At 43.8% G+C, this 21,194-nt stretch overlaps 8 protein-coding genes across 8 annotated transcripts; 4 read left to right on the top strand and 4 right to left on the bottom strand.

Moving 5' to 3' along the window:
* Positions 1-1,761: 1,761 nt before the first annotated feature.
* O0I10_005028 (uncharacterized protein) lies at positions 1,762-3,096 on the top strand (the record flags this gene model as incomplete). Its single annotated transcript, XM_058485076.1, has 1 exon — positions 1,762-3,096. One exon carries the CDS (start codon positions 1,762-1,764, stop codon positions 3,094-3,096), a length of 1,335 nt encoding a protein of 444 aa, XP_058344226.1.
* A 498-nt stretch (positions 3,097-3,594) lies between these two features.
* O0I10_005027 (uncharacterized protein) lies at positions 3,595-5,458 on the top strand (the record flags this gene model as incomplete). Its single annotated transcript, XM_058485075.1, has 6 exons — positions 3,595-3,856; positions 3,915-4,117; positions 4,175-4,449; positions 4,512-4,703; positions 4,763-5,172; positions 5,238-5,458. The coding sequence occupies 6 exons, from the start codon at positions 3,595-3,597 to the stop codon at positions 5,456-5,458; spliced, it is 1,563 nt and encodes a 520-aa protein (XP_058344225.1).
* Positions 5,459-7,176: 1,718 nt separating this feature from the next.
* O0I10_005026 (uncharacterized protein) lies at positions 7,177-9,292 on the top strand (the record flags this gene model as incomplete). Its single annotated transcript, XM_058485074.1, has 8 exons — positions 7,177-7,340; positions 7,407-7,572; positions 7,626-7,672; positions 7,731-7,800; positions 7,867-7,933; positions 8,006-8,178; positions 8,250-8,982; positions 9,042-9,292. 8 exons carry the CDS (start codon positions 7,177-7,179, stop codon positions 9,290-9,292), a joined length of 1,671 nt encoding a protein of 556 aa, XP_058344224.1.
* Positions 9,293-9,433: 141 nt separating this feature from the next.
* Positions 9,434-10,794, bottom strand: O0I10_005025 (uncharacterized protein; the record flags this gene model as incomplete). Its single annotated transcript, XM_058485073.1, has 8 exons — positions 9,434-9,495; positions 9,565-9,636; positions 9,697-9,762; positions 9,819-9,910; positions 9,976-10,127; positions 10,181-10,616; positions 10,677-10,726; positions 10,786-10,794. The coding sequence occupies 8 exons, from the start codon at positions 10,792-10,794 to the stop codon at positions 9,434-9,436; spliced, it is 939 nt and encodes a 312-aa protein (XP_058344223.1).
* Positions 10,795-10,965: 171 nt separating this feature from the next.
* Positions 10,966-11,936, bottom strand: O0I10_005024 (uncharacterized protein; the record flags this gene model as incomplete). Its single annotated transcript, XM_058485072.1, has 5 exons — positions 10,966-11,168; positions 11,240-11,425; positions 11,493-11,592; positions 11,654-11,794; positions 11,847-11,936. The coding sequence occupies 5 exons, from the start codon at positions 11,934-11,936 to the stop codon at positions 10,966-10,968; spliced, it is 720 nt and encodes a 239-aa protein (XP_058344222.1).
* A 143-nt stretch (positions 11,937-12,079) lies between these two features.
* O0I10_005023 (uncharacterized protein) lies at positions 12,080-14,390 on the bottom strand (the record flags this gene model as incomplete). The annotated part of the gene is made up of 4 exons (XM_058485071.1): positions 12,080-12,484; positions 12,547-13,588; positions 13,652-13,993; positions 14,050-14,390. 4 exons carry the CDS (start codon positions 14,388-14,390, stop codon positions 12,080-12,082), a joined length of 2,130 nt encoding a protein of 709 aa, XP_058344221.1.
* A 1,166-nt stretch (positions 14,391-15,556) lies between these two features.
* O0I10_005022 (uncharacterized protein) lies at positions 15,557-17,496 on the bottom strand (the record flags this gene model as incomplete). The annotated part of the gene is made up of 4 exons (XM_058485070.1): positions 15,557-15,604; positions 15,664-15,847; positions 15,905-16,943; positions 17,055-17,496. 4 exons carry the CDS (start codon positions 17,494-17,496, stop codon positions 15,557-15,559), a joined length of 1,713 nt encoding a protein of 570 aa, XP_058344220.1.
* Positions 17,497-20,210: 2,714 nt separating this feature from the next.
* On the top strand, positions 20,211-21,056 carry O0I10_005021 (uncharacterized protein; the record flags this gene model as incomplete). Its single annotated transcript, XM_058485069.1, has 1 exon — positions 20,211-21,056. One exon carries the CDS (start codon positions 20,211-20,213, stop codon positions 21,054-21,056), a length of 846 nt encoding a protein of 281 aa, XP_058344219.1.
* Positions 21,057-21,194: the final 138 nt, after the last annotated feature.

Raw genomic sequence — 21,194 nt, 5'->3', positions numbered from 1 at the left:
AGAGCAATGTGCTCGGCTTGGCCAACTGCACCTTGGGTGCCAGTTTCGCGTTCAATGTCGCAAACAGCCCAAAAAATATTTTTTGGTCGTCGTCGTCGAAGAGGTTGATCCCCAGATCCAGTTTGGCTGGTAGCGACATTGCGAAATCTGGGATTGGCAAGCTTGATCGTGAAACTTGCACCCAAGGTGCAGTTGGCCAAGCCGAGCACACTGCTCTAATAAAAACCCCACGTTTCATTGTAAAGTTTGGAGATACAGGCACCTTTATGTTTGTAAGCATGATGCTATATGGGAAGTGGTCTTCGTTCAATGTCAAGTCGCTGGACCCTGGCAGAGCAAAAGATGCAGAGGGACCTCTTTGTGTAACTCAGCTACTTTGCATGACTGGAAGGATGGAAGGATAATACTATATACTGTTGACAAAATCCCGTACATTGCGAGTTAACAGCCATTTCTTCACAATAGCCACTGTTGTCCACTCTATGACATGTGAGCGATTCTCCTGCTTCAGACATTCATTTCCATGATTGGATTATGTTGATCCGAGTTGATTTGACCGAGATACAGCCAAAGACAGATTACATCAATCCACACATCTAACCATGCTCTATGTTGCTCAACTGAAGTAACCTTGTATGAGCGTAGCTCAGCCAAATCAACTCGGATCAACATAATCCAATCATGGAAATGAATGTCTGAAGCAGGAGCATCGTTCCACTGTCATAGAATGGGCAACATTGCCGATTGTGAGGAAATGGCTGTTAGCTCGCAATGTATGGGATATTGTCAATAGTATACAGTATCATCCTTCCATCCTTCCAGTCATGCAAAGTAGCTGAGTTACACAAAGAGGTCCCTCTGCATCTTTTGCTCTGCCAGGGTCCAGCGACTTGACATTGAACGAAGACCATCTTTCATATAGTATCACGCATACATCATACGTAAAACATAAAGTTGCCTGTACCTCAAAACTTTACAATGAAGCATGGGGTCTTTATGAGAACAAACCTGCTCGGCTTGGCCAACAGCACCTTGTGTGGTAGTGTCACGATCGACGTGGCCAATCCGAGATTTCGCAAATGTCGCGACCAGCCAAATTGGAATCGGGTCGACCTCTTGAAGTTTTTTTCGACGACGAGCAAAAAAATATTTTTTGGCTGGTAGCGACATTGGCCAAAAGTGGGAATGGCCACGATGAACTTCATACTTTGACACAAGATCGCTTTGACCCCGTCGAGCAACTCTGTTCTATTAAAGACCCCATGGTCGATTGTAAAGTTTTGAGATACAGGCACCTTCATGTTTTACATATGCTTTCAGCGTGATGCTATATGAAAGGTGGTCTTTGTTCAATGTCAAGTTGATAGACCCGGATGCAGAGGGCCGTGTTTGTGTAACAAAGCAAACGGGCGAGGCTTCAGAGCCAATGCTATTGGTGTAGAGTGCATAATAAAGATGATGATGTTGAGGCTGAGGGAATCTGATTGCTGCGGGTGGGTGAGGCCATTACAATCACTCCACCACATCCGGCAAATTGGCTCACACGCTAACTCATTATGAATAACAACCTTATGGCAGGTTCCCATCACTGCTGCGGTAAGTAGTCATTGCCAGGCACATGGTTACGCCGCGGGTCCCAAGGGAACCCCCTTATACGGGGTGCTGCGGCAGTGCATGAAAGACATATATATAGACGATCAACCAGAAACACTACAAACACGCTCACGTATTTTCTTTTGTTTCTTTATTCCTTTCTCTTCTATGCCTACTTCACTCTACGCTCTACCTTTTGCCGAATCCAAGTCCACTGTTGACCATGACACGGATGCGGGCGTCAATGTGTGGGTGAATGACCTTGATGACTTTCCACCGCTTTCGCTCAAGCCAGCATCGGCACCTTGTTCTAATTCGCCATCCAGTTCATCTACTACGACGACTACTTGCAGCAACAAGGACAAGGGATTACGGATACATCGAGAATGGGAAGTTGTGAAAGGAATCGAGTTCTCCAGCCACACTGAGGATGATTGGGAGGATATCGACTACAGCACGACTGTGCCACAAGGATCCTTTGCTTCCATGGCTGCCAAAGCATGTGTGGATCATGATCAAGCTATTCCCATGGACAAGTTTCTTGTATGGCCAAAACGACGACAGCGCCATGTTGTACAGCAAGAACGATCAGTGGATGACGACGTTGACGATGATGATGCATGTGATGATCTTGCCACTTTTATGTATGAAGCACATAAATCACAATCACGCAAGGCTTGTCGAAGAATACCATATATGCAGCAACGACGACGACAGCTATTTGATGTGATCATACGTCGACATGTACAAACGTTGTCTCAGGAACAAGCTCAATACAAGACCCGCCGTGAGAAGGATGAGCGAGATATTGCAGCAATTGAGAAGATGCGTCAAAGAGCAAATGAACAACACCATGCTCTCACCTTTAATTCGTTACCTACGCCACAAACCAACAAAATGGCTCTCTATCGTTCTTTGCTCATTTACGAGCTTCGTCATCGTGGCCTTATTCCTCCAGATGTCAAGTCTCCAATTCGACACAAACCACAAAGGACGACTAGCAACACAAAGAGAAAGAACAAGCAGGAGCTGGATGATGATCAAGTGCTTCAAAAGCTGATTGATAATGGTCAAATGCCTCATTATGACTACGATCACATCGACAATCAACGTATCCTTGGTATTTTGGCGAGTGGCATTCACCTACAGGTCAATGGGAACAAAAAGATCAACACCAAAAACTCACGCGAGGTGCTGGATTACGTGATATCACATTTTGCAGAGCAAGATTACTGCTTCCGTTACTATAATCGTGACACCTATTACATCTATCGGCGGATCCTCTTGAATCTTTTCGAAGACGACCGTAAGAAGTTTGTGGAGGCGGAGAAGCAGCTCAATACGGCTATGGCATCTGATAATAGCGCACCCTTACGAGCCATGTTTCGAACACTATCCAGAGATTGCTTTACACCCCGCGATAGAAACATGAGAAAACAGCTCATAGCACATCATTTTGATCAGTATAAGCAAATGTCCCAAAACTTATCTCAGCAACAATAAATTGCTTATCATTCCTACTGCTGCAACCTACCAATGTATTATGGAGGATATCATCATCAACTCTTGTTTGAATGGATGGGTCTAATGGCAACAAGTTGGTCTGGTTTATGATGATATTGGGATTGTTGTTATCAAAGGAGAGGGTTTATCAACGATGTTGTCGAGCAATACTGATTGAAAATTGTGCAATCCGGCGCTTTGGGAACACAAGTGATCTTGCAGTTGTTGGGTCCGAATGGCACCATGACATTGTGTAACGCTGTTTGCAGAGAGACACAGCAACCCCATCTCGATCTCGATTATGCTCACTGTTCACGTATCTCATCAAGGTGAGAAATGCAAACCTGATGGTAGTACCACAAAAGCATTGGTCTAATATCGCAAGAATGACACCATCTTGCTCATGTAGGTATAAAAGAGAGAGGATACGTTGACGACAAAGGAGGAGTAGTGAAAGCTTCATTGTCCTTGGCATCATACATAACAAATATTATCCTCATGGCCGATACCAAGACCACCACCCCTGATACCGTTTCCATCAAGGATTCCGTTTTGCTTGATACACAACCATCCAAGGCATCATCCGTTACCATCACAACAGCTGAGATAAAAGATCCACGGCTCAAGGATGAGATGTATGATAGCAAGCTGGAGTGGACAGAAAAAGAAGAGAACGAGGTGCGGCGGATATTGGATATTCGTCTAATGCCGTTCATCTTACTCATGTCGTTCGTGCTCAATATGGATCGCACCAATATATGTATGTACTCTTTTGAGTTGTATTAAAACCTTTACTAATGACGGTTCTTTGAATCCAGCAAACGCTATTTCCGATAACCTTGCAGAAGATCTTGGCTTTAACAATGATGGCGTCAATCTCAGTATTCTTGTTTATTCTATCATCTTCACCATTTTCACCTTGCCTTCCAATCCAATTGCCAAAAGAATCGGCGCTCATTTATGGATCCCCATTCTTATGAATTCATGGGCTATCGTCACTTGGGCACATGCATTGATCCACGTACGTAGTAGTAAATCTTTTGCTCGGTGATGTATACTAATGCATACACGTATCTAGGATTTTGATGCATTCATGGCTGTACGTGTTTTGATTGCTGTCACTGAAGCTGGATTCATCCCTGCATGCCTCACCTACTTAACGGGATGGTACAAGACCAAGGAACTCGCCACACGACTTGCCTACTTTTGGGGTATCCAATCCTTTGCATCTGCATTTTCCGGATTAATCTCCTTTGGCGTGTTTCGGATGGCAGGTATTGGTGGTCTTGAGGGCTGGAAATGGTTGTTCCTGCTGGACGGGATCTTGACCCATATTGTTGGTGTTATTGCCTTGTAAGTTGAACATTTTGGATCACTCATGAGACATGTCCTTTATACTCATCATCCATTTTTAGTTGGTATCTTCCAGCCAAGGCAGGAAAGACACGAGGATGGTTTACTGAAAGACAAGCTAAGATTGCAGCAACACGTGTTATTCGTGATGATCTTAGCAAAACGGATCAACACGCACCCATCACTTGGGATGATGTCAAGGAAGCGCTTTTGGATACCAAGATCTGGACTCATTTAATCACCACATTCATTGCGTATGTTACTCTAATGCAACAACTTTTGATGGGTATACGTTGTTAACACGACTTTTTAGAATGATGCCTGGTACACCAATCTCTACGTATTTACCAAGCATTATCCGTGATGGTGGATTTTCCGTTACTACAGCCAACTTGTTGACCATCCCATCGCACATTATTGGTCTTATATTCTCAATCATTATTGCAGCAAGCTCGGATCGCTATGGTGAAGTATGCGTTCACGCCCTTATTGGTGTTGTTTGGCAAGCAGCTGGTTATGCAGCCTTATGGGGAATGCCAGTGGATGCGAGTCGTTGGAGCAAGTTTGCAGCAGCCACTGTTACAGCAGCAGCACCTAGTTGGCACGGCATGCACATTGCCTACATGTCAGCCAATTTGTCACCCGCTGGTAAACGTGCACTCGCACTTGGTGCCATTATTGGTTCAGCCAACATTTGTGGCGTACCTGGGTCACAAATCTATAGTAAGTTCCCACCATGGTTGGCATGGCAACATTGATATTTATCATCATCACCTCCTATCACATAGGCGCATCGGATGCTCCAAGGTATCTACGTGGCAACATGATTTGCGTCGTTCTCAACATTGTGGCTGCTTTCCTCTTTTTGTTTCAACGATTCCGATACGATCTCACAAATCGATGGCGCAACCGCAAGTGGAACAACATGTCGGAGGAACAAAAATTGCATTACCTCAAGACCACAAAGCACAAGGGAAGCAATCGTCTCGATTACCGATTCAGAATTTAGTCATCTATCATTGTAGCAATACTTAATCTCGTTCGTACTTGTATAATAATATCTCTTTTAAGCTCTGATTGTTCAGCTGTGCTGACTTGAATACCTTTGTTGGCCTGTCATTGTGTGATCATCATTGTACAACGTGGTCCGTGCGACTTTTTTTTCTTTTGACAATCGTATGGGTACAAGTCATCGTTGGCTCCATTATCCGATCCCCAATCAATTGGCTTGCCATTTGAGCAATGGGGGTACTAGAAAATGATTGAGCTTGGTATTGCTAATACCCCATCTGCTACATATAGGTATAAGACAATCCTCCTTCCACCGTTGCCAGGCAACAAGAAGTATGCTTGGAAACCCGTTAAAACACGGCACCCACGAGGTTGCCATGATGTTATTTGCAATATAGTTGAGAGAGAAGCATTACAAGATGCTAAGGAGGATGTTCAATAAGCTATGGTCGATGTAGCTCCGAGTACAAGTGCTATCATCATACCTCGTTCTCCTAGCAACGACCTTCTATTTGGAACATTTTTTATTGCCGCCGACTAAAGTACGCTTGTTTCTTGTCGTCAAAAGCTTACGTTGTGATGAGCGATCATAAGGAACTTTATTCAATACCTCCCTGAAAGCCATAGTTGCACTCACAGCAGCCGGCAAATACGCTGCATCTCATGTTTTAAAGTACACATTACCACGCTGGTAGAGGATGATGAAGTCCATGTGGCTCTTGTAGATGGTATACACAGCATTCTTTGACGTGATATCTGAACATCCGAAACATTTTGTGGGGGAGCAGCATTCTGGGTTACAATATTTATGCAGAGCCAGATAATTTAGGCCGTGCATTTCCTTTTTCAGGCATAGTCTATCAGATTCGACTTCTTAAAACTTCGAAGATCAACCTCATGGTGATGATGACGATGATGATATGGTAAAGTATCATGTCAACGATCGAATACGCCTCTTCCCAACCTACTGGATAGCAGCTAGCTACACTGAATGATCCTGAAAGCTACATCATCCCAACACAACATTGAGCTGCTGGTATCCAGGTGCAGCAAAGAGAGAAGAAGCCGCTATATTTCGTTTACACAAGACCAATTCAAACTTGTATATTGGAGCAGCAGCATTACGTCAGATTTTCATCAACCATGTTGCCAAGGACAAAGGGTCCAGGGTCTCCTAAATGTGTGCTATAGTCACGCCATCTTTTTTTAACGCTGCATCCATACATAGTAGTAGTACTATCATTGGCTCAAGTAGCGATGCGTATTGTTCCGGTGGGCTCTTGCTACTTTGTGTGTAATGGAAATAAAGCATTATCCCCTTGATTGATTACGTGATGCAAACTCGGAAGAAATTCAGCCAACTGGTACGGCTTATGGTAATCTGTACTGCCCTGAAACATCCGCCCGGCAGCCAGTCAAAGTAAATTTCATGACATAGTGAAACCAAGATGCTTCAAAAAGTTGGGAAAGAATTCCCGAAACGGTAACAGCTGTATGCATGGAAAAAAAGAAGGTCGTGCTGGAGGGCGATCTTTTGTCCCAAACCTACAGGGTGTATATAAAGCGACAATGCATCAAATAGCCCAAGCACCGATTTATACATTTCCCTCCCCCTTTCTTTCTTCCTCATTTTTCGTTTACATTCACCCTCATTGTTCATCCCTCTCCTTCCTCCCCGTGACAATTTCTTTGTTATTCGGCAATATGGTGTCGCCAATGCAAAGTCTACTTTCCGACCCAAAATTACTGCAAGATTTTAAAACCTTCCTTGACGAACACTCTCATGGCGATGATCTTAAAAATGATTTGATCTTTGTGGAAGCCATGACACAGCTCCATCATGAAAGCGATTCGAAAAAGATTGAGTCATTGATGCATAGGTAAAATACAGAGCAACAATGGTAATTTACTTTATGGTTGAGCTCATTGTGTGGTTGTTAAAATAGAATCTACAAGACCTTCCTTGCCCCTGATGCAACTTTGCCACTCCCCCATGTCTCTACAGGCAAGCAAGTAAAGCGTGATTTACGATCGCTCGCTTGGAGCATCCTGGGTCAAGAAGATGTCACCGATGTTCTCAAGGATACTGAAGACCAAGTGGAAACCAAAATGGTAAGCATGATCCCTAAGCATTTAAGAAAGATGCTCATTTACAATGAATTTAGATGCACATGATCAAAGAATTTGAGCAATACAAGGGAATCAATATCAGGTAAGAACCATGCCTTCATAATAGTAGAATGCCATTGCTCATGTTCTGGTTATCATAGTCAATCGTTAAAGTCAACAGAATTGCACCCCTATCAAGTACGAGTCGTCATCGTTGGTGGTGGATTTACAGTAAGCAACATTGTCTGCTTCTTTTTTACATGTCGAGATTTTTAAAGTTGGATTCATGATCATTAGGGATTTACTGTTGCATCCATCTTGGATCGTATGCCCTTATTTCACGTCACGTTGATTGACACAAAAGGTAAGCAGCGTGCAGGAATGTGCTGCTTTGTTGTGAAACCGTTGCAGCTAATGATGGTAATGATGATGATAGCTTGCTTCGAATACACTCCTGGGATCGTTAAACGCATTGTTCATCCCGAAGACAATGAATCAGATGCTTTACGAGTACGCCATGATTCCTATGTACGCAACGGCAGAGTCATTATTGGTTACGCTGAAGGCATTTGTAACAATGCAACCTCCATTCGTGTTAATGGTGAAAAGGTAAGCTGATGATGCATGCATGCATGCATGCAAACAATAAGAAAAACAGCTGATTTGTATTATGTATATAGATCTTTTTTGAATACCTCTTGATTGCCACTGGCAGCTCCTATACCTCGGATCTCAAGTCCACCGATCCTTCTTATATTTACCGATTATCTGGTTTACATCAAGTGAGCCATGATTTAGCCAAAGCCAAGCGCGTTTTGATTGTGGGTGGCGGCCTAGTGGGTTGTGAACTAGCCATTGAGATTGCCGAAACATGGCCTGAAAAGCATATCACCCTGGTGGAATCGCATCCTATCCTGGTCTATCGAGCAAAACAACCAGAGCAAGACAAAGTTAGGGCATTCCTAAGCGATGAACTTGGCGTGGAAGTCGTATGTGATGAGCGCATCACCGATGTGGGTGAAGGCGAGTATATGGGTACCAGCGGACGCATGTACAAGGATTACGACAAGGTGTTCATGGCAACCGGTACACGTCCACAAGGCCGTCTTTTGCTCAGTGGCAGCAGCCATCTCGATTCCTGTGTCGATTCCTATGGTCGTATCATGGTCAAGCCAACATTGCAAATCGATCATCCTGAATACACGCATATTTTTGCTGGTGGTGATGTGACAAACGTCAAAGAGGAAAAGACCGGTTATGCTGCTACACTTGCTGGTGTGTGTATTGCTCGTAATATTTGCCGTATGTGCAAAGGCAAGAAACCCCTTCAGCAAGGCGCCAAAGGTACACTACCAGCACCTGATCAACCCTTGTCCAGCTTGCTCGCTGATATGAATGAAAACCATCGAAGGCGTAAGTTTATAAATAGGTCGTCATTACAAACATGATATTGACGGATGTACTTTTGATAGGGAAAAGCATGGACAAGATCAAAAAGTATCTTGGATTCCTCAACCCGACATGGGCAGCACTCAAATGCTATGACGAACAAGAATATCTGCAAATGGTTCAAGGCGAATCATCAAGTCCCATAACACAGCCTTTTGGCCGTTTACCTCGTACCCTTTGTAAACATCCTACCTCTCGTAACCGCTTCATGAAATCTGCATCCTTCCTTTGTCTTGATAGAGAAAATTTACATCCTAATAGAGATTGCAAGTAACGTTCTATGTATGTTGAATTGTGTACTTTATTGAATGAAAAGTGGTGGTGGTGGTGGTGAAAATAGTGAATGCTGGGATGAGTATGATTACTTTTAAAGGATGCAAAAATAAAATGGGGGGGGGCGTGCGTGGTGAGATAACTACAAATCGTCGTAACTGGTCAATGCACGACCGACCGGCGGTTGGGTATTGAGATCTTCTCCTAAAGCATACATGTTAGCGCACTGGTGATGATGATGGATGTCCCTCCCCCCTTTTTATCCAAGTATACCTGGTGCAGCAAGGGACAGCATATCCCGACTTGCTGGATAACTCTGCATTTCTTCTTTTGCGAGATTCCCATCTATTTGGAATTCCCGTGTTAATATGGAAATGTTCCATTTTTTGTTACCAAATCCTTTACCTTCATCCGTCCAAGGCACATTTCCGAAACCGACTTGATTACGCTCCGGTATTTTCGCCCGGTTGACTATGAGTGGATGATTAAATTCTCAGCTTCAACTTTTACATGAAACAACAACTTACCTTTGATATTTCTCGAACCCAATAGAACACCATGCATGCCTTGGATGGCATCAAGAGCACTGGTTTTATCCTCATAGGTGACAAATGCATAGCTATGAAAGGTCTCATTAGCGTTCCCATCATCATCATCGAGTCGATCCTTTGTTGTATGACATACTCTTTTCCTTCCACCATCTTGATTTCACGTATGGATCCATAGCGAGAAAAGGCTCGTTCAAGACCATCTCGAGACACGCCTTCCAAATCACCAATATAGACCTTTGTAGAGTAAAATTCGGTGTCAATGTATCTTCCTGCATGGTCGTACGTCTAAATAACATGAGTGTAAGTCATCATTCCCATTGCTCCTTGTAACTACTTACATCTCGAGAACGGCCACGATAGTGATAACGTGAATCACGGTGATAGGAGGGTCGTCGTCTTCTGCTGCTGCTGCGATAGTAATCATCATCATCGCTCTCAGAACCGGAATAGCCGTATCGTGATGAGGATCGATGATAGCTACGTCTTCGGCTGGTGCTACGACGTCGACGGCTGCTACTACGATGTCGACTTGAACTACGTCGTCGTCGATAAGGTGATGATTCTCTGTGGCGTGATCGGTGACGACGACGTGCATAACGATCCTCCTCATAGTCGTCTATATCATCTTCATCATCATACTCGCCTTCCTCTCTGGTGGCAGGATCACGTTCACTCTTGAACTTTTGTCGTCGACGTTTGACTCTTCCAAATTCATCAAGTTCCTCTTCTTCATCCTCGCTTTCTTCCACTCGTCGTTTCTCGGCTTGGTTGACACTACAAAACGTCGATTTAGACTTTTTCGTCTTTGGCACAATGTTCTTTTTCAACACTCACGGTTGTTCGTCTTTGCAAGTCGCCTCCTTGACGTTGTCACTATCCTTGGTCTAAATCGTGTGTTAGAAGAGTTGCCATTGAATAAAGAAACCAAGTCAATCGCACTTACCGAATGCATTTAACAAACTTTTTTTTGTGTGTGTGCTGGAAAGCGCTCTCTGTCACTTGCTGCATATTCCGTTACAACCCAAAAATGCTCGTGACTGTTTGATCTCGGACATTCCCTCATCTGACAACATTTTTCCTCGTACGATCATATAGAAATAGAATCTGAACTTTATTCACACTATTACATCTCCTCGAGCTCATCATCCGTTGCCATGAGATCTTCTTCAGGGAAATCACCGACAGTGACCTTGGAGGGTCGAACAAAAGCACCATATTTGGGAGGACATGTAAAGTAACGCACACCTTGAACGCTGCCGTCATTCTTGCCCAATGGCTCATCGTATTGAATGCCTACCCATAATCCAGATTGGAATTCGGTGGTGCCTATCATAATCCCCATTTAGCTATGCATCATACACACGCACACACACAATGAATGTAGATACAAGACTTACCCAAAAATCGAATACATCCACGACGCTTCACCTCTGAATCTGCTGATAATTGTACTTCACATCGATCACCCAATTTCATCTTGCTAAATGCTTCCTCATTTTGCTTTTCAAAGGCTTCCATTTGTTCGGCTGCTTCTTTTGAGAATCGTCCTAGCTTGTTGCGCTCTTTGAATGCACGTACAGTGTCTATAGAATGAGGAGGAAAAAATAAGCATCACGTAGTCAAAGGGATCACACCACTCTATCATCCTACCTGTTCGTTGCTTGTATTCATCCTCAGTAAGCTCAAACTTTTCAACAAGAGAAACATCCGTATACTGATTCTTGACGCGATGTGGATTGGTATCAACAACCTACAACAACATGGACATGTCAATAAAAGCAAAGGGATGTCATTTTCTCGGTATCACTCACGTGCAAACGCATGTAATCTTCGATAGGGTATGAACCAAGCATTCGACTATCGTCATCAATGGCACCAACGAGGGAATCGCCTTGGTAAAGACTCAATTGTGCAGTGTCAGGAGGAATGCCAGTAATAGGCTCAAGTTTATACTAGTCAATGGTGTAAGCCAAAGCATTCAAGTCATGAGCACATGAAGCGAACCTTGAGTTCTTGAATGGTCCATCCCTTGTCGAGACGTCTTTCAGCATTGATATTCTCGGGTGTGGTGACGATGACAGTAACGATTGACATTTGGTGTGGATTGGTGAAAGGAAGACACGTGTCTTGCCAACCCCGCCAACATCCACGTTCATGCGCACATTCTCTGCTCCTTAGCAACGTCACATGATTGCAGCTTTGATTTCCTTCTAGACAACTTTATTCAACAACAAATCTTACACACGTCGCTCAATGGCACTTTGGATCATGCCTACAGCAGATGGTTCATATTCTCGAAGCACAACTTTGTCATTCTCGATAAATGTGTTGCCTTGGACAAACACCTTTCGAGGTTGTTTGTTACGGATGACGATATCACGAATCTCCGTCCAGCTATCAGGTACGCTTGTGGCATCCAAATAAAACTTGGTACCTTCCACTTCATCGGCTGTAGCCTTGTAGATTTGCAACTTGGCCAAAAAGTCGGCTACTGCAGGAGCTGCCACTGATCTGATCTTTGAGCGATCCATTCTTAATTCAAGACCGTATTCGCCTGTACGTTCAATGGTGACAAAGCCTTGACCTGCCTTTAGCATTTGATTGAAGATGGCATAGCGTGCTTGCATATGGGCTTGACCCCACTATATAGAGATACATGAATAAAGGATGATCATTCATTGTCACATATATACACACAACATACCTTTTTAGCTTCAGGATTATAGAATTCGAGGGCGGTGAGACCAGCTCTAGCCATGTTGAGGTACATGACAAATAACACGTCCTCAGCATCCTGGCCCTTGAATCCGAAAATGTCAAGAATGCTTTGTTCCTTGCTTAGCACCAACGCAATACATTCAGCACGGCATTCTTCATAGGACGAAGCAATGGCCTTGAATATGGAATTGAATGTTTGACCAGGCTTGTACCAGGATGTCACAGGCTTGTTTGTCAATGGATGAATTGTTTCTTCAGGCACAAAGTTCCGCTTGCCATTGGCATCCTCGATGAATAGCTTGCCAGTGCCATGACCAAGTTCATGGGTACCCACTTGCACCTCGAATGACAAGTTGCGGTATTTGCGATACACTTCAAGATCACTGGGTGCGACAAAGGGGAATTTCTCGTTGGGCGATGAGGCTGAGATCACGTTGCCAAGGGAGACGTTCTTTGATCCAAGGACCTGAGTAATGTTGGTATAGTTGGGGATGTTGATACCCGAAGGGACACCACTGGTTGCAAAGGCCAATACTTCCAACGATGTAAAATCAGGCTTGTTGATGGCATCACGTTCAAAGGTAGGAGGCCAAGGAAGGTAGGATACAAATTCAGGAGCACGATCCACCAAGCTGGCAAACTTTACGGTTTGGTCCTTGTTCACCATAGCCACAAATCCTTCCCACTCAGCACGCACACCTTGTGGATCACGATACGTCTCGATGAAACCAATGTTGCTTTCCACCGTGGGACCAATATCCTTGAGCCAATGACGTTGGGATTCCATATGCGCCTCAATTGAACCCGTGGTGAAGGATTCATAGTACGCTTCAAGCATCTCTGTTTGGTGCTCGTTGGCTGTGTAACCAGCGGCCATGCGGATATTGTCGGCCACCTTGCGCATCTCCTCTTGATAATCGCCAAAGCATACCTCCAAAGCAGTACCATTGGGCAATGTATGTTGCTGTGGCTCGGCTACCTGTCCTGATGCCACCGTCAATCGGAATCCATCCTTGGTCTTGAAAAGTCTATTCTCTCGCTCTCTTCGTTAGTACAATACACATACACAATGAAATGAGTCCCCTATTTACCTTGTATTGAAGGGCTCAATCTTGGCCTTTTCAAGATACTCTTGAACCATATGGATCTCATCTTTGGTGATGTCACTCGAATAATAGCCCGTGAGATGACCTTGATCAGGGAAACCCAACAAGTTGCGCTCGACCGGCTCGGTGCTGTACATTTCATCCTTGACCTTGGCAAACAATTCAACAGCTTTGGTGGATCCACTTGCTGCCACAATCTTTTGTACGTCCTCAGCTGATACTCGGGGGATAAACTTCTCATCACCAAACGATTTGTAATTGCTCAAATTGCCGAGAAATTGACCAGAGTATTGCAAAAAGTCCTGGAAAGCTTCAGATGACACGCCACTAATACAATCGATAAATAAGTCGTACTCAATACACATACACACGCGCACACATACCTCTTGGCTTCAAGTTCCTTGATATCTACTAGGCCATGGTTGCCATTGCCAAAGACGTTCAAAATAAGGTCATAGATACCAACAGCATGGGGGTTGGTCTGGTCGATAATGATGCGAGTGCCTTCGAATGAGGCGCGGGACATGTAGTGGGCATAGTGCTTTTCGCGATCGGAGAGCGATTCAAAGTAGGGTTTAGCTTCGAGGCGTGAATAGGGAGTCTCTTTTTCAGCAAAGTATTGTGACATGAGGGATCGTGTGAAAAGTAAAGAGGGGGAGGAAGGGAAACGAGGACGATAACGTTTGACAGAAGCAGCGAGACCTGCACGCGCCGCCTGATACATGAGTTGAAATATATAGAAAAAAGTGGTGGGGGATGAGGAGGCGGGCCGAAAGTGAAAAAGAAAGTGCTCCTTAGCAACGGAAAAGGAAATTTGTTGCTCTAAAGGATGTTGCTGTGTCAACAAAAGCAATCCTTTCTTTGCTCTTTCTTACTCGCTCGCGCTCTTGGTCTGACTTGAGAGCTTACATCCAATGTTCAATACACGCTTCATTGCTCGACATACAAATCAAGTAGTTTTATATCTAACTGGGTTATCTGATCCTTGTTGCATAACAACCCCAGTATCACAAACAAACTAAATGACCGAATAATCGGACCCAGTAACAAAGGGCACGTTGCTACTCTGCTTATTACTGCTTGGAATGTTAAGAACGTCATACGACAGCTACCGACATTCTATAAAGTAGTTGTCCTCCTATAACCTTGCATCATTAAGACCATGATGGCAAAGTGAACCGAAAATAAAGTGGGCCACGACCAACCATGGGGTGGTACTAAATGTTACTCTTTCTTCTCATTCACAACCACCTGTCATATTGTTAACATGAAACCATCCTCATTATGCAAAAGGCACGCCTTTGGCAAATTTAACCATGATAGTTTAGCAAATAATACACCAATAGTATGGATTCCCAGGTCAAACTCTGGGGCCCGTGATACCAGGTATTGCCCATGGCGTGGAAAATATATGCATCGAGGTGACACTGATTAGGTAATATCATCGAGACAATGTCAAGGGAGTGAGAAGGATGGCAGTAATGACCTTGATGAAGCGGGTTGAGTTGCTCGCTTCGCTCGTACACTTTTGATTTCTCGCTGGATGTGGAAACCTCTTTCTATCCATAAGCAAATACACCTCAATCCCACCACGACAAGTCATCATGTCCATCCATTTTCGAGACCATACCGATTCACCTTTTGTGGTTTAGACTTTGTAAGAGAGAGATTCGTTTCAAAGCATGTTGTTTATATATAGAGCAATTTCGGATGGTATGAAGAAAAGAAGACTATATTTACAAAGCAACAATTCTAATGAACTAGCAAACAATTCTCGCATACAAAATGATTAAACATGATGACAAGATGGTAGTGAATGGTGCATGTAGAAACCAGCGGTATGAAATGGATTCAACTGATGGTATAAAAACGAGAGGAACAACTCCATATTTATCGCTTCTTGGATGCACTGGTTTTAGGCTTGTTGTATACATGACACTAGAGATAGGATGATGATGAGGACCATGATCATTGAGATGTTCATTTTCTTCCCTTACCTTATGTGCATGGCGATACCATAATACGCTATTCTTTCGCTTTACATTGCTTACGGGTACCCATTGACGACATTGATGACAGAGACCTTCCACCAAATCTTGATCCACCCATCGCGTCTCCAATGGTTTGACAAAGGGCTGGCCCGAAACGGAAGAAATGCCATGATAGAATTGCTTGTGGTACCTGAGATTTCATTGTTAGCAAAAGCATTCATTCTCTTTCCATCACCACATCACATACCAAAATGCGCTATTCTTGAGTTGTAACCATTTACCAGGCGAGCACGTGTCACACAATCCCTCCTTGGATTGACCATTGTATCGCACCCATTGAGGCGTATATTGATCCCCATCAAATCGCAACTTTTGTCTTCGTGGTCGTGCTTCAGGATCAGTGCGTGCAGCTTCCACATCCCTTGGCGACATGGCTGGGAAATCCTTATCACCAGGTTCCACGACTTCCCCTTCATCATCATCAAACTTTGTTCGTTTCCTTCGTGATGTCTTGTTGGATGATGTGGTAGTTGTTGTACGAGCCACAGGGATTGCTGTTGTACCAGCTGGTGACATGGGATGCATGGCACCATGAGGATGTTGTGTTGTCATACCAGGTTGTTGTTGTTGTTGTTGTTGTTGATAGTAATAGGGATGGACTGGTGGTGGTGGCATGGTCGTGGTCGCGGTGGAACGATAACCTTGCTGCATATACCCTTCTCCTGGATACTCTCGTTTTTGTCCAAGGGTTGATTGTGGAAAAGAAGGTGGTGGTGGTTGATGTTGTGGCGGCATACCAGCGTAAGGTGGTGGTGGAGGTGGTGGTAAGGGATACTTGATGCTTGTATTATTGTAAAGAGCAGGAGCACGAGGAGGGGATGGTGATGATGTATGTGGTGATACCTTGGGATATTGCAATACTGATGCTGGTGATGTGGATGATGGATGTTGGATAAATTCAAGCAGTTGTGCATATTCACCAGTGGAAGAAGTGTCATTGTTCAACATTGTGCCATCATTTGTCCATGTCAATTTGGAAGTTGTTTCATCCACGGGTTGTCCTGGGGTGTTTACACCATCCACGGATCCAATCTCTGATAGGAAATCAATACGGCCATTGTTGAAAAGTGATCGTGTTTCTGGCAAATCATTCCAATCCATGCCCACACAATAGGAATGGCGTCGCATTGCTGTATCCGTATCAATCGTCAATTCAGATCCATCATTCGAAATCCAAGAGTTTTTGGGTTGAGTCACCGAAGCATCATCCTGCCATGGCGTGGATCCTGCATACGATATATAGGGTACACAAAGAAAATTTATGCGCATAAGAAAAGGAGCATACATATAAAGACCCCACCCCCTTTTTACACTCACACCTTTTTTTCCCTCCTTACCTTTATCATCATCAGGCGGTGATGTTCTTTCGACTGGGGGGATTCGGTTAAAGTTGGCCAGTAACATTGCAGCTTCAATAGAATTACGATGTTGTTGCAGCCCGAGTTGCTGAGCTTGAGCATTACTACTACTCATACTGCTACTGCTGATACCGGTAGTGGGGCCGCCGCCCATGCCATAAGGTAATCCCAAAACAGCAGGGCTACTCTTACGCTTGTCAAATCGATTCATCAACATGATGGGATTCACGGCTTCGTCCATATCATCATTGCCATCACTGCCAGGTGTCAATAATTGTTGTTCATTGGTGGGTTGTTGTGCCGCGCTTGTCGCAAACGCCTGTGATACATGATTCATGGTTGCCATAGAAGTAGTGGACGTGGATACGCCTATATTCGAATCGCCATTCTCAAGTATGGTGGGTAATGCAGGACGAGACATTGCTGTTAACTTTGGTGACGTGGCTGCATTAGTGTTGGGGAATGAGTGTGATTCGATAAATGAGGTGTTGGTATTGTTGTGGTGGTAGTGTGTGGAAGAAGAGGAGGTTGCTTGGTGCGTGTCTTGAGCGCGTGGGTGTATGAATTCTTGTACATCCATATCCGAATGAGGAAAGTGATATTGTTGTTATGATGTGGTTGTTAGCTGAGAAATGAGAGTGAAAGAGAGAGTGTGTGTGTGAGTAGTAAGCTTATAGTACAATTCTCGGGGAAGAATATGAGAGAGAGAAAGCCTCGTATAATGGAATTAGGTGGGGGATTATCTTGAGAGAGAGTGCGCACAGCAACAGCAGGCTCCCAAGGAAATGAGAGATGGCATGAAGGCTTGTGACTGGTTGGATCTCGCATACTTTAGCTTCACACGCCCAGAATAAGAACACAGGAATCGGGAACGTCGTTTGTGAATGGTCGAGTGTGTAGTGCATTCAAAGGGGGACAAGGTTACTCGGCCTAATCCATAGACCCATGTTTCAAACTTGCCGAAACAATGCAAATCCATACCCCACTGGGTTTCGGGTTCAAACCGGGGAGATCACTAGTACGATGTAATCCTCGTAAAAAGTGATTTATTAAGCTCTAAAGGTAAAAAGCTATTTTGATCATTCACCTTTTTCCCTTCTCTCATCTTGCATAAAAAAGGAGACACGCACACTGATCAACACGTATATGCAAGTCTGTGTTGATTTGCATCACCGCCAATAAATGATCCCATTGTTTCAAATGCGGAGATTGCATTGGTGCAATTGCATACGGCGCTTCTGAGATAATGATCCTTCTAAGTTTAGCTCTACTTTTACCCTTGATACAGTGCATCCAAGGAAACCAATGTCGTACCCAATCAAAGTCATTTCTTTTGTGGGAGTCAAAGTCGCCTTGCCAAGGACCTTGGGCTCGAAAATGTACATGTTCTTGTTGCTGTAAAAGATGGATCATGTGGAAACGTCGTTGATGAAAATGGTTGTCATGGACCCATGCTTACCTTGTTGTTATAAAAGCCAAAGAAGATGAAGATCGCGTGAGATTGGTTATCCAGGATAAGGCGAGGGTTTTCGATTTGAAGATCCCAAAGATGTATGCATGCATCAAGTAAATGAGAGATGGTGCGAGCTTGTTATACGAATCCACATTTTTGGACAAATTCGGTTTATATGGCACTTGGCAGGAATCGAACCAATTGAGTGGCTCACCTTTGGATGGAGCTCGTTTGCAGATATCCTGCTTCTCTATATGCTGCTTCAAATAGTCAAGTTGATGAAAGCAAGATAGGCATGCAACAAGTTATTGCTTGATACATTCACCATGCTTGGTACCTTGTTCCACGTTCACAAACATGACCTTGTTAGCGTTCTTGTGCTTTGATCTAGACTCTTCCCTGGAAGGTGATGTAAAGTTTACCTCATTACGAGAATCAAATATCACAATGACCATTACAACTATGAGAGCAGGATAACAATGGAACTCTAAGAATGATAACAAACATTAGATACAATCCAAAAATTTAGGCTTGGGAGATGTAAGCAATGAAAAGAGTAAAACAGTGTGTGGTTGTTATGGTGCGTGGCAACGGCCTTCTTATCATCGGTGCATGGGCGTGTGAATCCCTGTGCTCACAAGGTGCATGAATTGACAAAATGATTCAAAGCGCCTTGGTGTGATAATGCTCTTGTCCATTCAAATGGTAAAGCAAAAAATAGTGGTGTAACACGTACAGCGATACCCATTTGGCTGCAAGACGCTGATAGGTGGGTATTGATAAGCCTATGTTTCATGCACGTGATAAGTAGAATACTTGTATATTTGTAAAATGAAATGGAATCAGCGATAACGAGGGCCGTTGTACAGAAACAACGGCTTGTTGGCTGTTGTGCAACTAATGTCAGGTACACATGGTAGGCCAATCCTTTCACATTTGGAAGGGTCAGTCAAGCAAAATAGAAATATTGACACTCTGAGTCGTCGTGGAATTCTCTTTTTATCCTTTTTCAGCGAAAAATGACAAAAGATAGTGCCTATTGTCTATATTTATCTTCTCAGCCTTGTGATAACAGCTAATCAGTAAAACCATACATCGCACCCTATGGCATGGGATGCATCCCCCGATACATGCTGTGCATATGATTTCTGAGATTTATACATAAGGTCCATATATGAGCTGCTGCTACATCATGTGTAATGCTCCATGGACCCAAAGGTCGAAAAGCCGCAAGTACTGTAATGTGGGTGTGGGGATATCTTCAATATCTTTGTGTTACATCAAACCGAGAAAGCACTTGCCTATTTGTGTTTCCTTACAATTATACGTTTACCACAGCTTTTGGAAACTCCATTAACAAATGTGTCAATCGAGATGATGGGCATAGATAATGTATAGAATACATTAGGTAATCGGATGGAAAAAACATGTTATTGAAAACAGCCACGAAGATGTTGCTATTGACGATGCTAAGGAGGAGCATGTGTTGTGAGCTATGTGTCACAAGGTAAGCATGGCAACAAAGAAGCACTGGAAGCTATCATTTCCTTTGCTCGGAATATTGGATCCTTCTGGTGGTTCCACTATTTGGCTGCAGTAAGAATGCATTTCTTTTCTCGCCTGTGGTCTAACGTTTGAGCTTCTTGTTCCCTTTTGCATATACATTTTTCTTCTTCATAGTGATGAGTGACAACAATGATAATACCGTAACCATAGGACGGGCACCGCTGCCACCCATATCACATCTTTTACATAATCCTACGCACCACCAATCACCGCCATCCACTAAACCAATCCAACAGCAACATCCTCGTTCCTTTTCTTCACAAGATGCTTTATCATCGCTACCTCCACTTCAAGGCAACGATCCACCGGCTCGACGCTCTCATGTATATGACACCCATTATGCAGTAGCCCCCTGGCGAAAGATGTCTTTTGATCAACATCCTATCATTGACCCATATCGACGACATCAAGAGGATGAGGAACAAGAAGAACAACAACAACAAGAAACCTCTACCTATTCAAATCCCCCACCACAAAGACACACTCGCTCATTATCAATGACATCAGCCCCACCGGCATCCTCTTGGATGGCTGATGAAGCAACAACAATGAAGCATCATCGCACAGAAGAAAAAGACATGTTGGTTTCTCGTACTCAGGTGGTATTTGACGCATCCGGTCAACCGATTTTAAAACGTAAAAGGGGTCGACCCCCAAGCAAGCACAACACGTGGCAAGGAGGCTGGGTATTTCTTGCACCTACCGTATGGACAGTGCAATCATGTCCTCAACCACCTGCACCACCCCCCTCATCCAATATGGATCCATCATCATCATCATCCACCAAAAGCGATATGCACGATTCAATGACAGCATTCACAAGCTCAGATCTTGATATGGTTTTACCTATGCCTAGGAAAAAGCGTGGTCGTAAACCAAAGCACAATTTGGCTGGCCATTCGTGCTTTGTATGGCGAGACATCCCCACTCAACAATCCATTAAGAAAACCACATCATTGTAGGAAAAATGTATAGCAAGAGTTTATATAGTTTTATCACTGTCTCACATCCGCAATCACCCGGAAAACCATGTATTAAATCTCTCTCTCTCTCTTTCTTTCTTTTCGGGACCTGATTCTCTTTTCCGACATCTTGTCGCA

Source organism: Lichtheimia ornata (genome assembly GCF_029851405.1).
Source record: "Lichtheimia ornata isolate CBS 291.66 chromosome Unknown scaffold00019, whole genome shotgun sequence".
In the NCBI taxonomy this organism is placed as follows: Eukaryota; Fungi; Mucoromycota; class Mucoromycetes; order Mucorales; family Lichtheimiaceae; genus Lichtheimia; species Lichtheimia ornata.
This window is presented reverse-complemented; position numbering and strand designations above follow the sequence as displayed.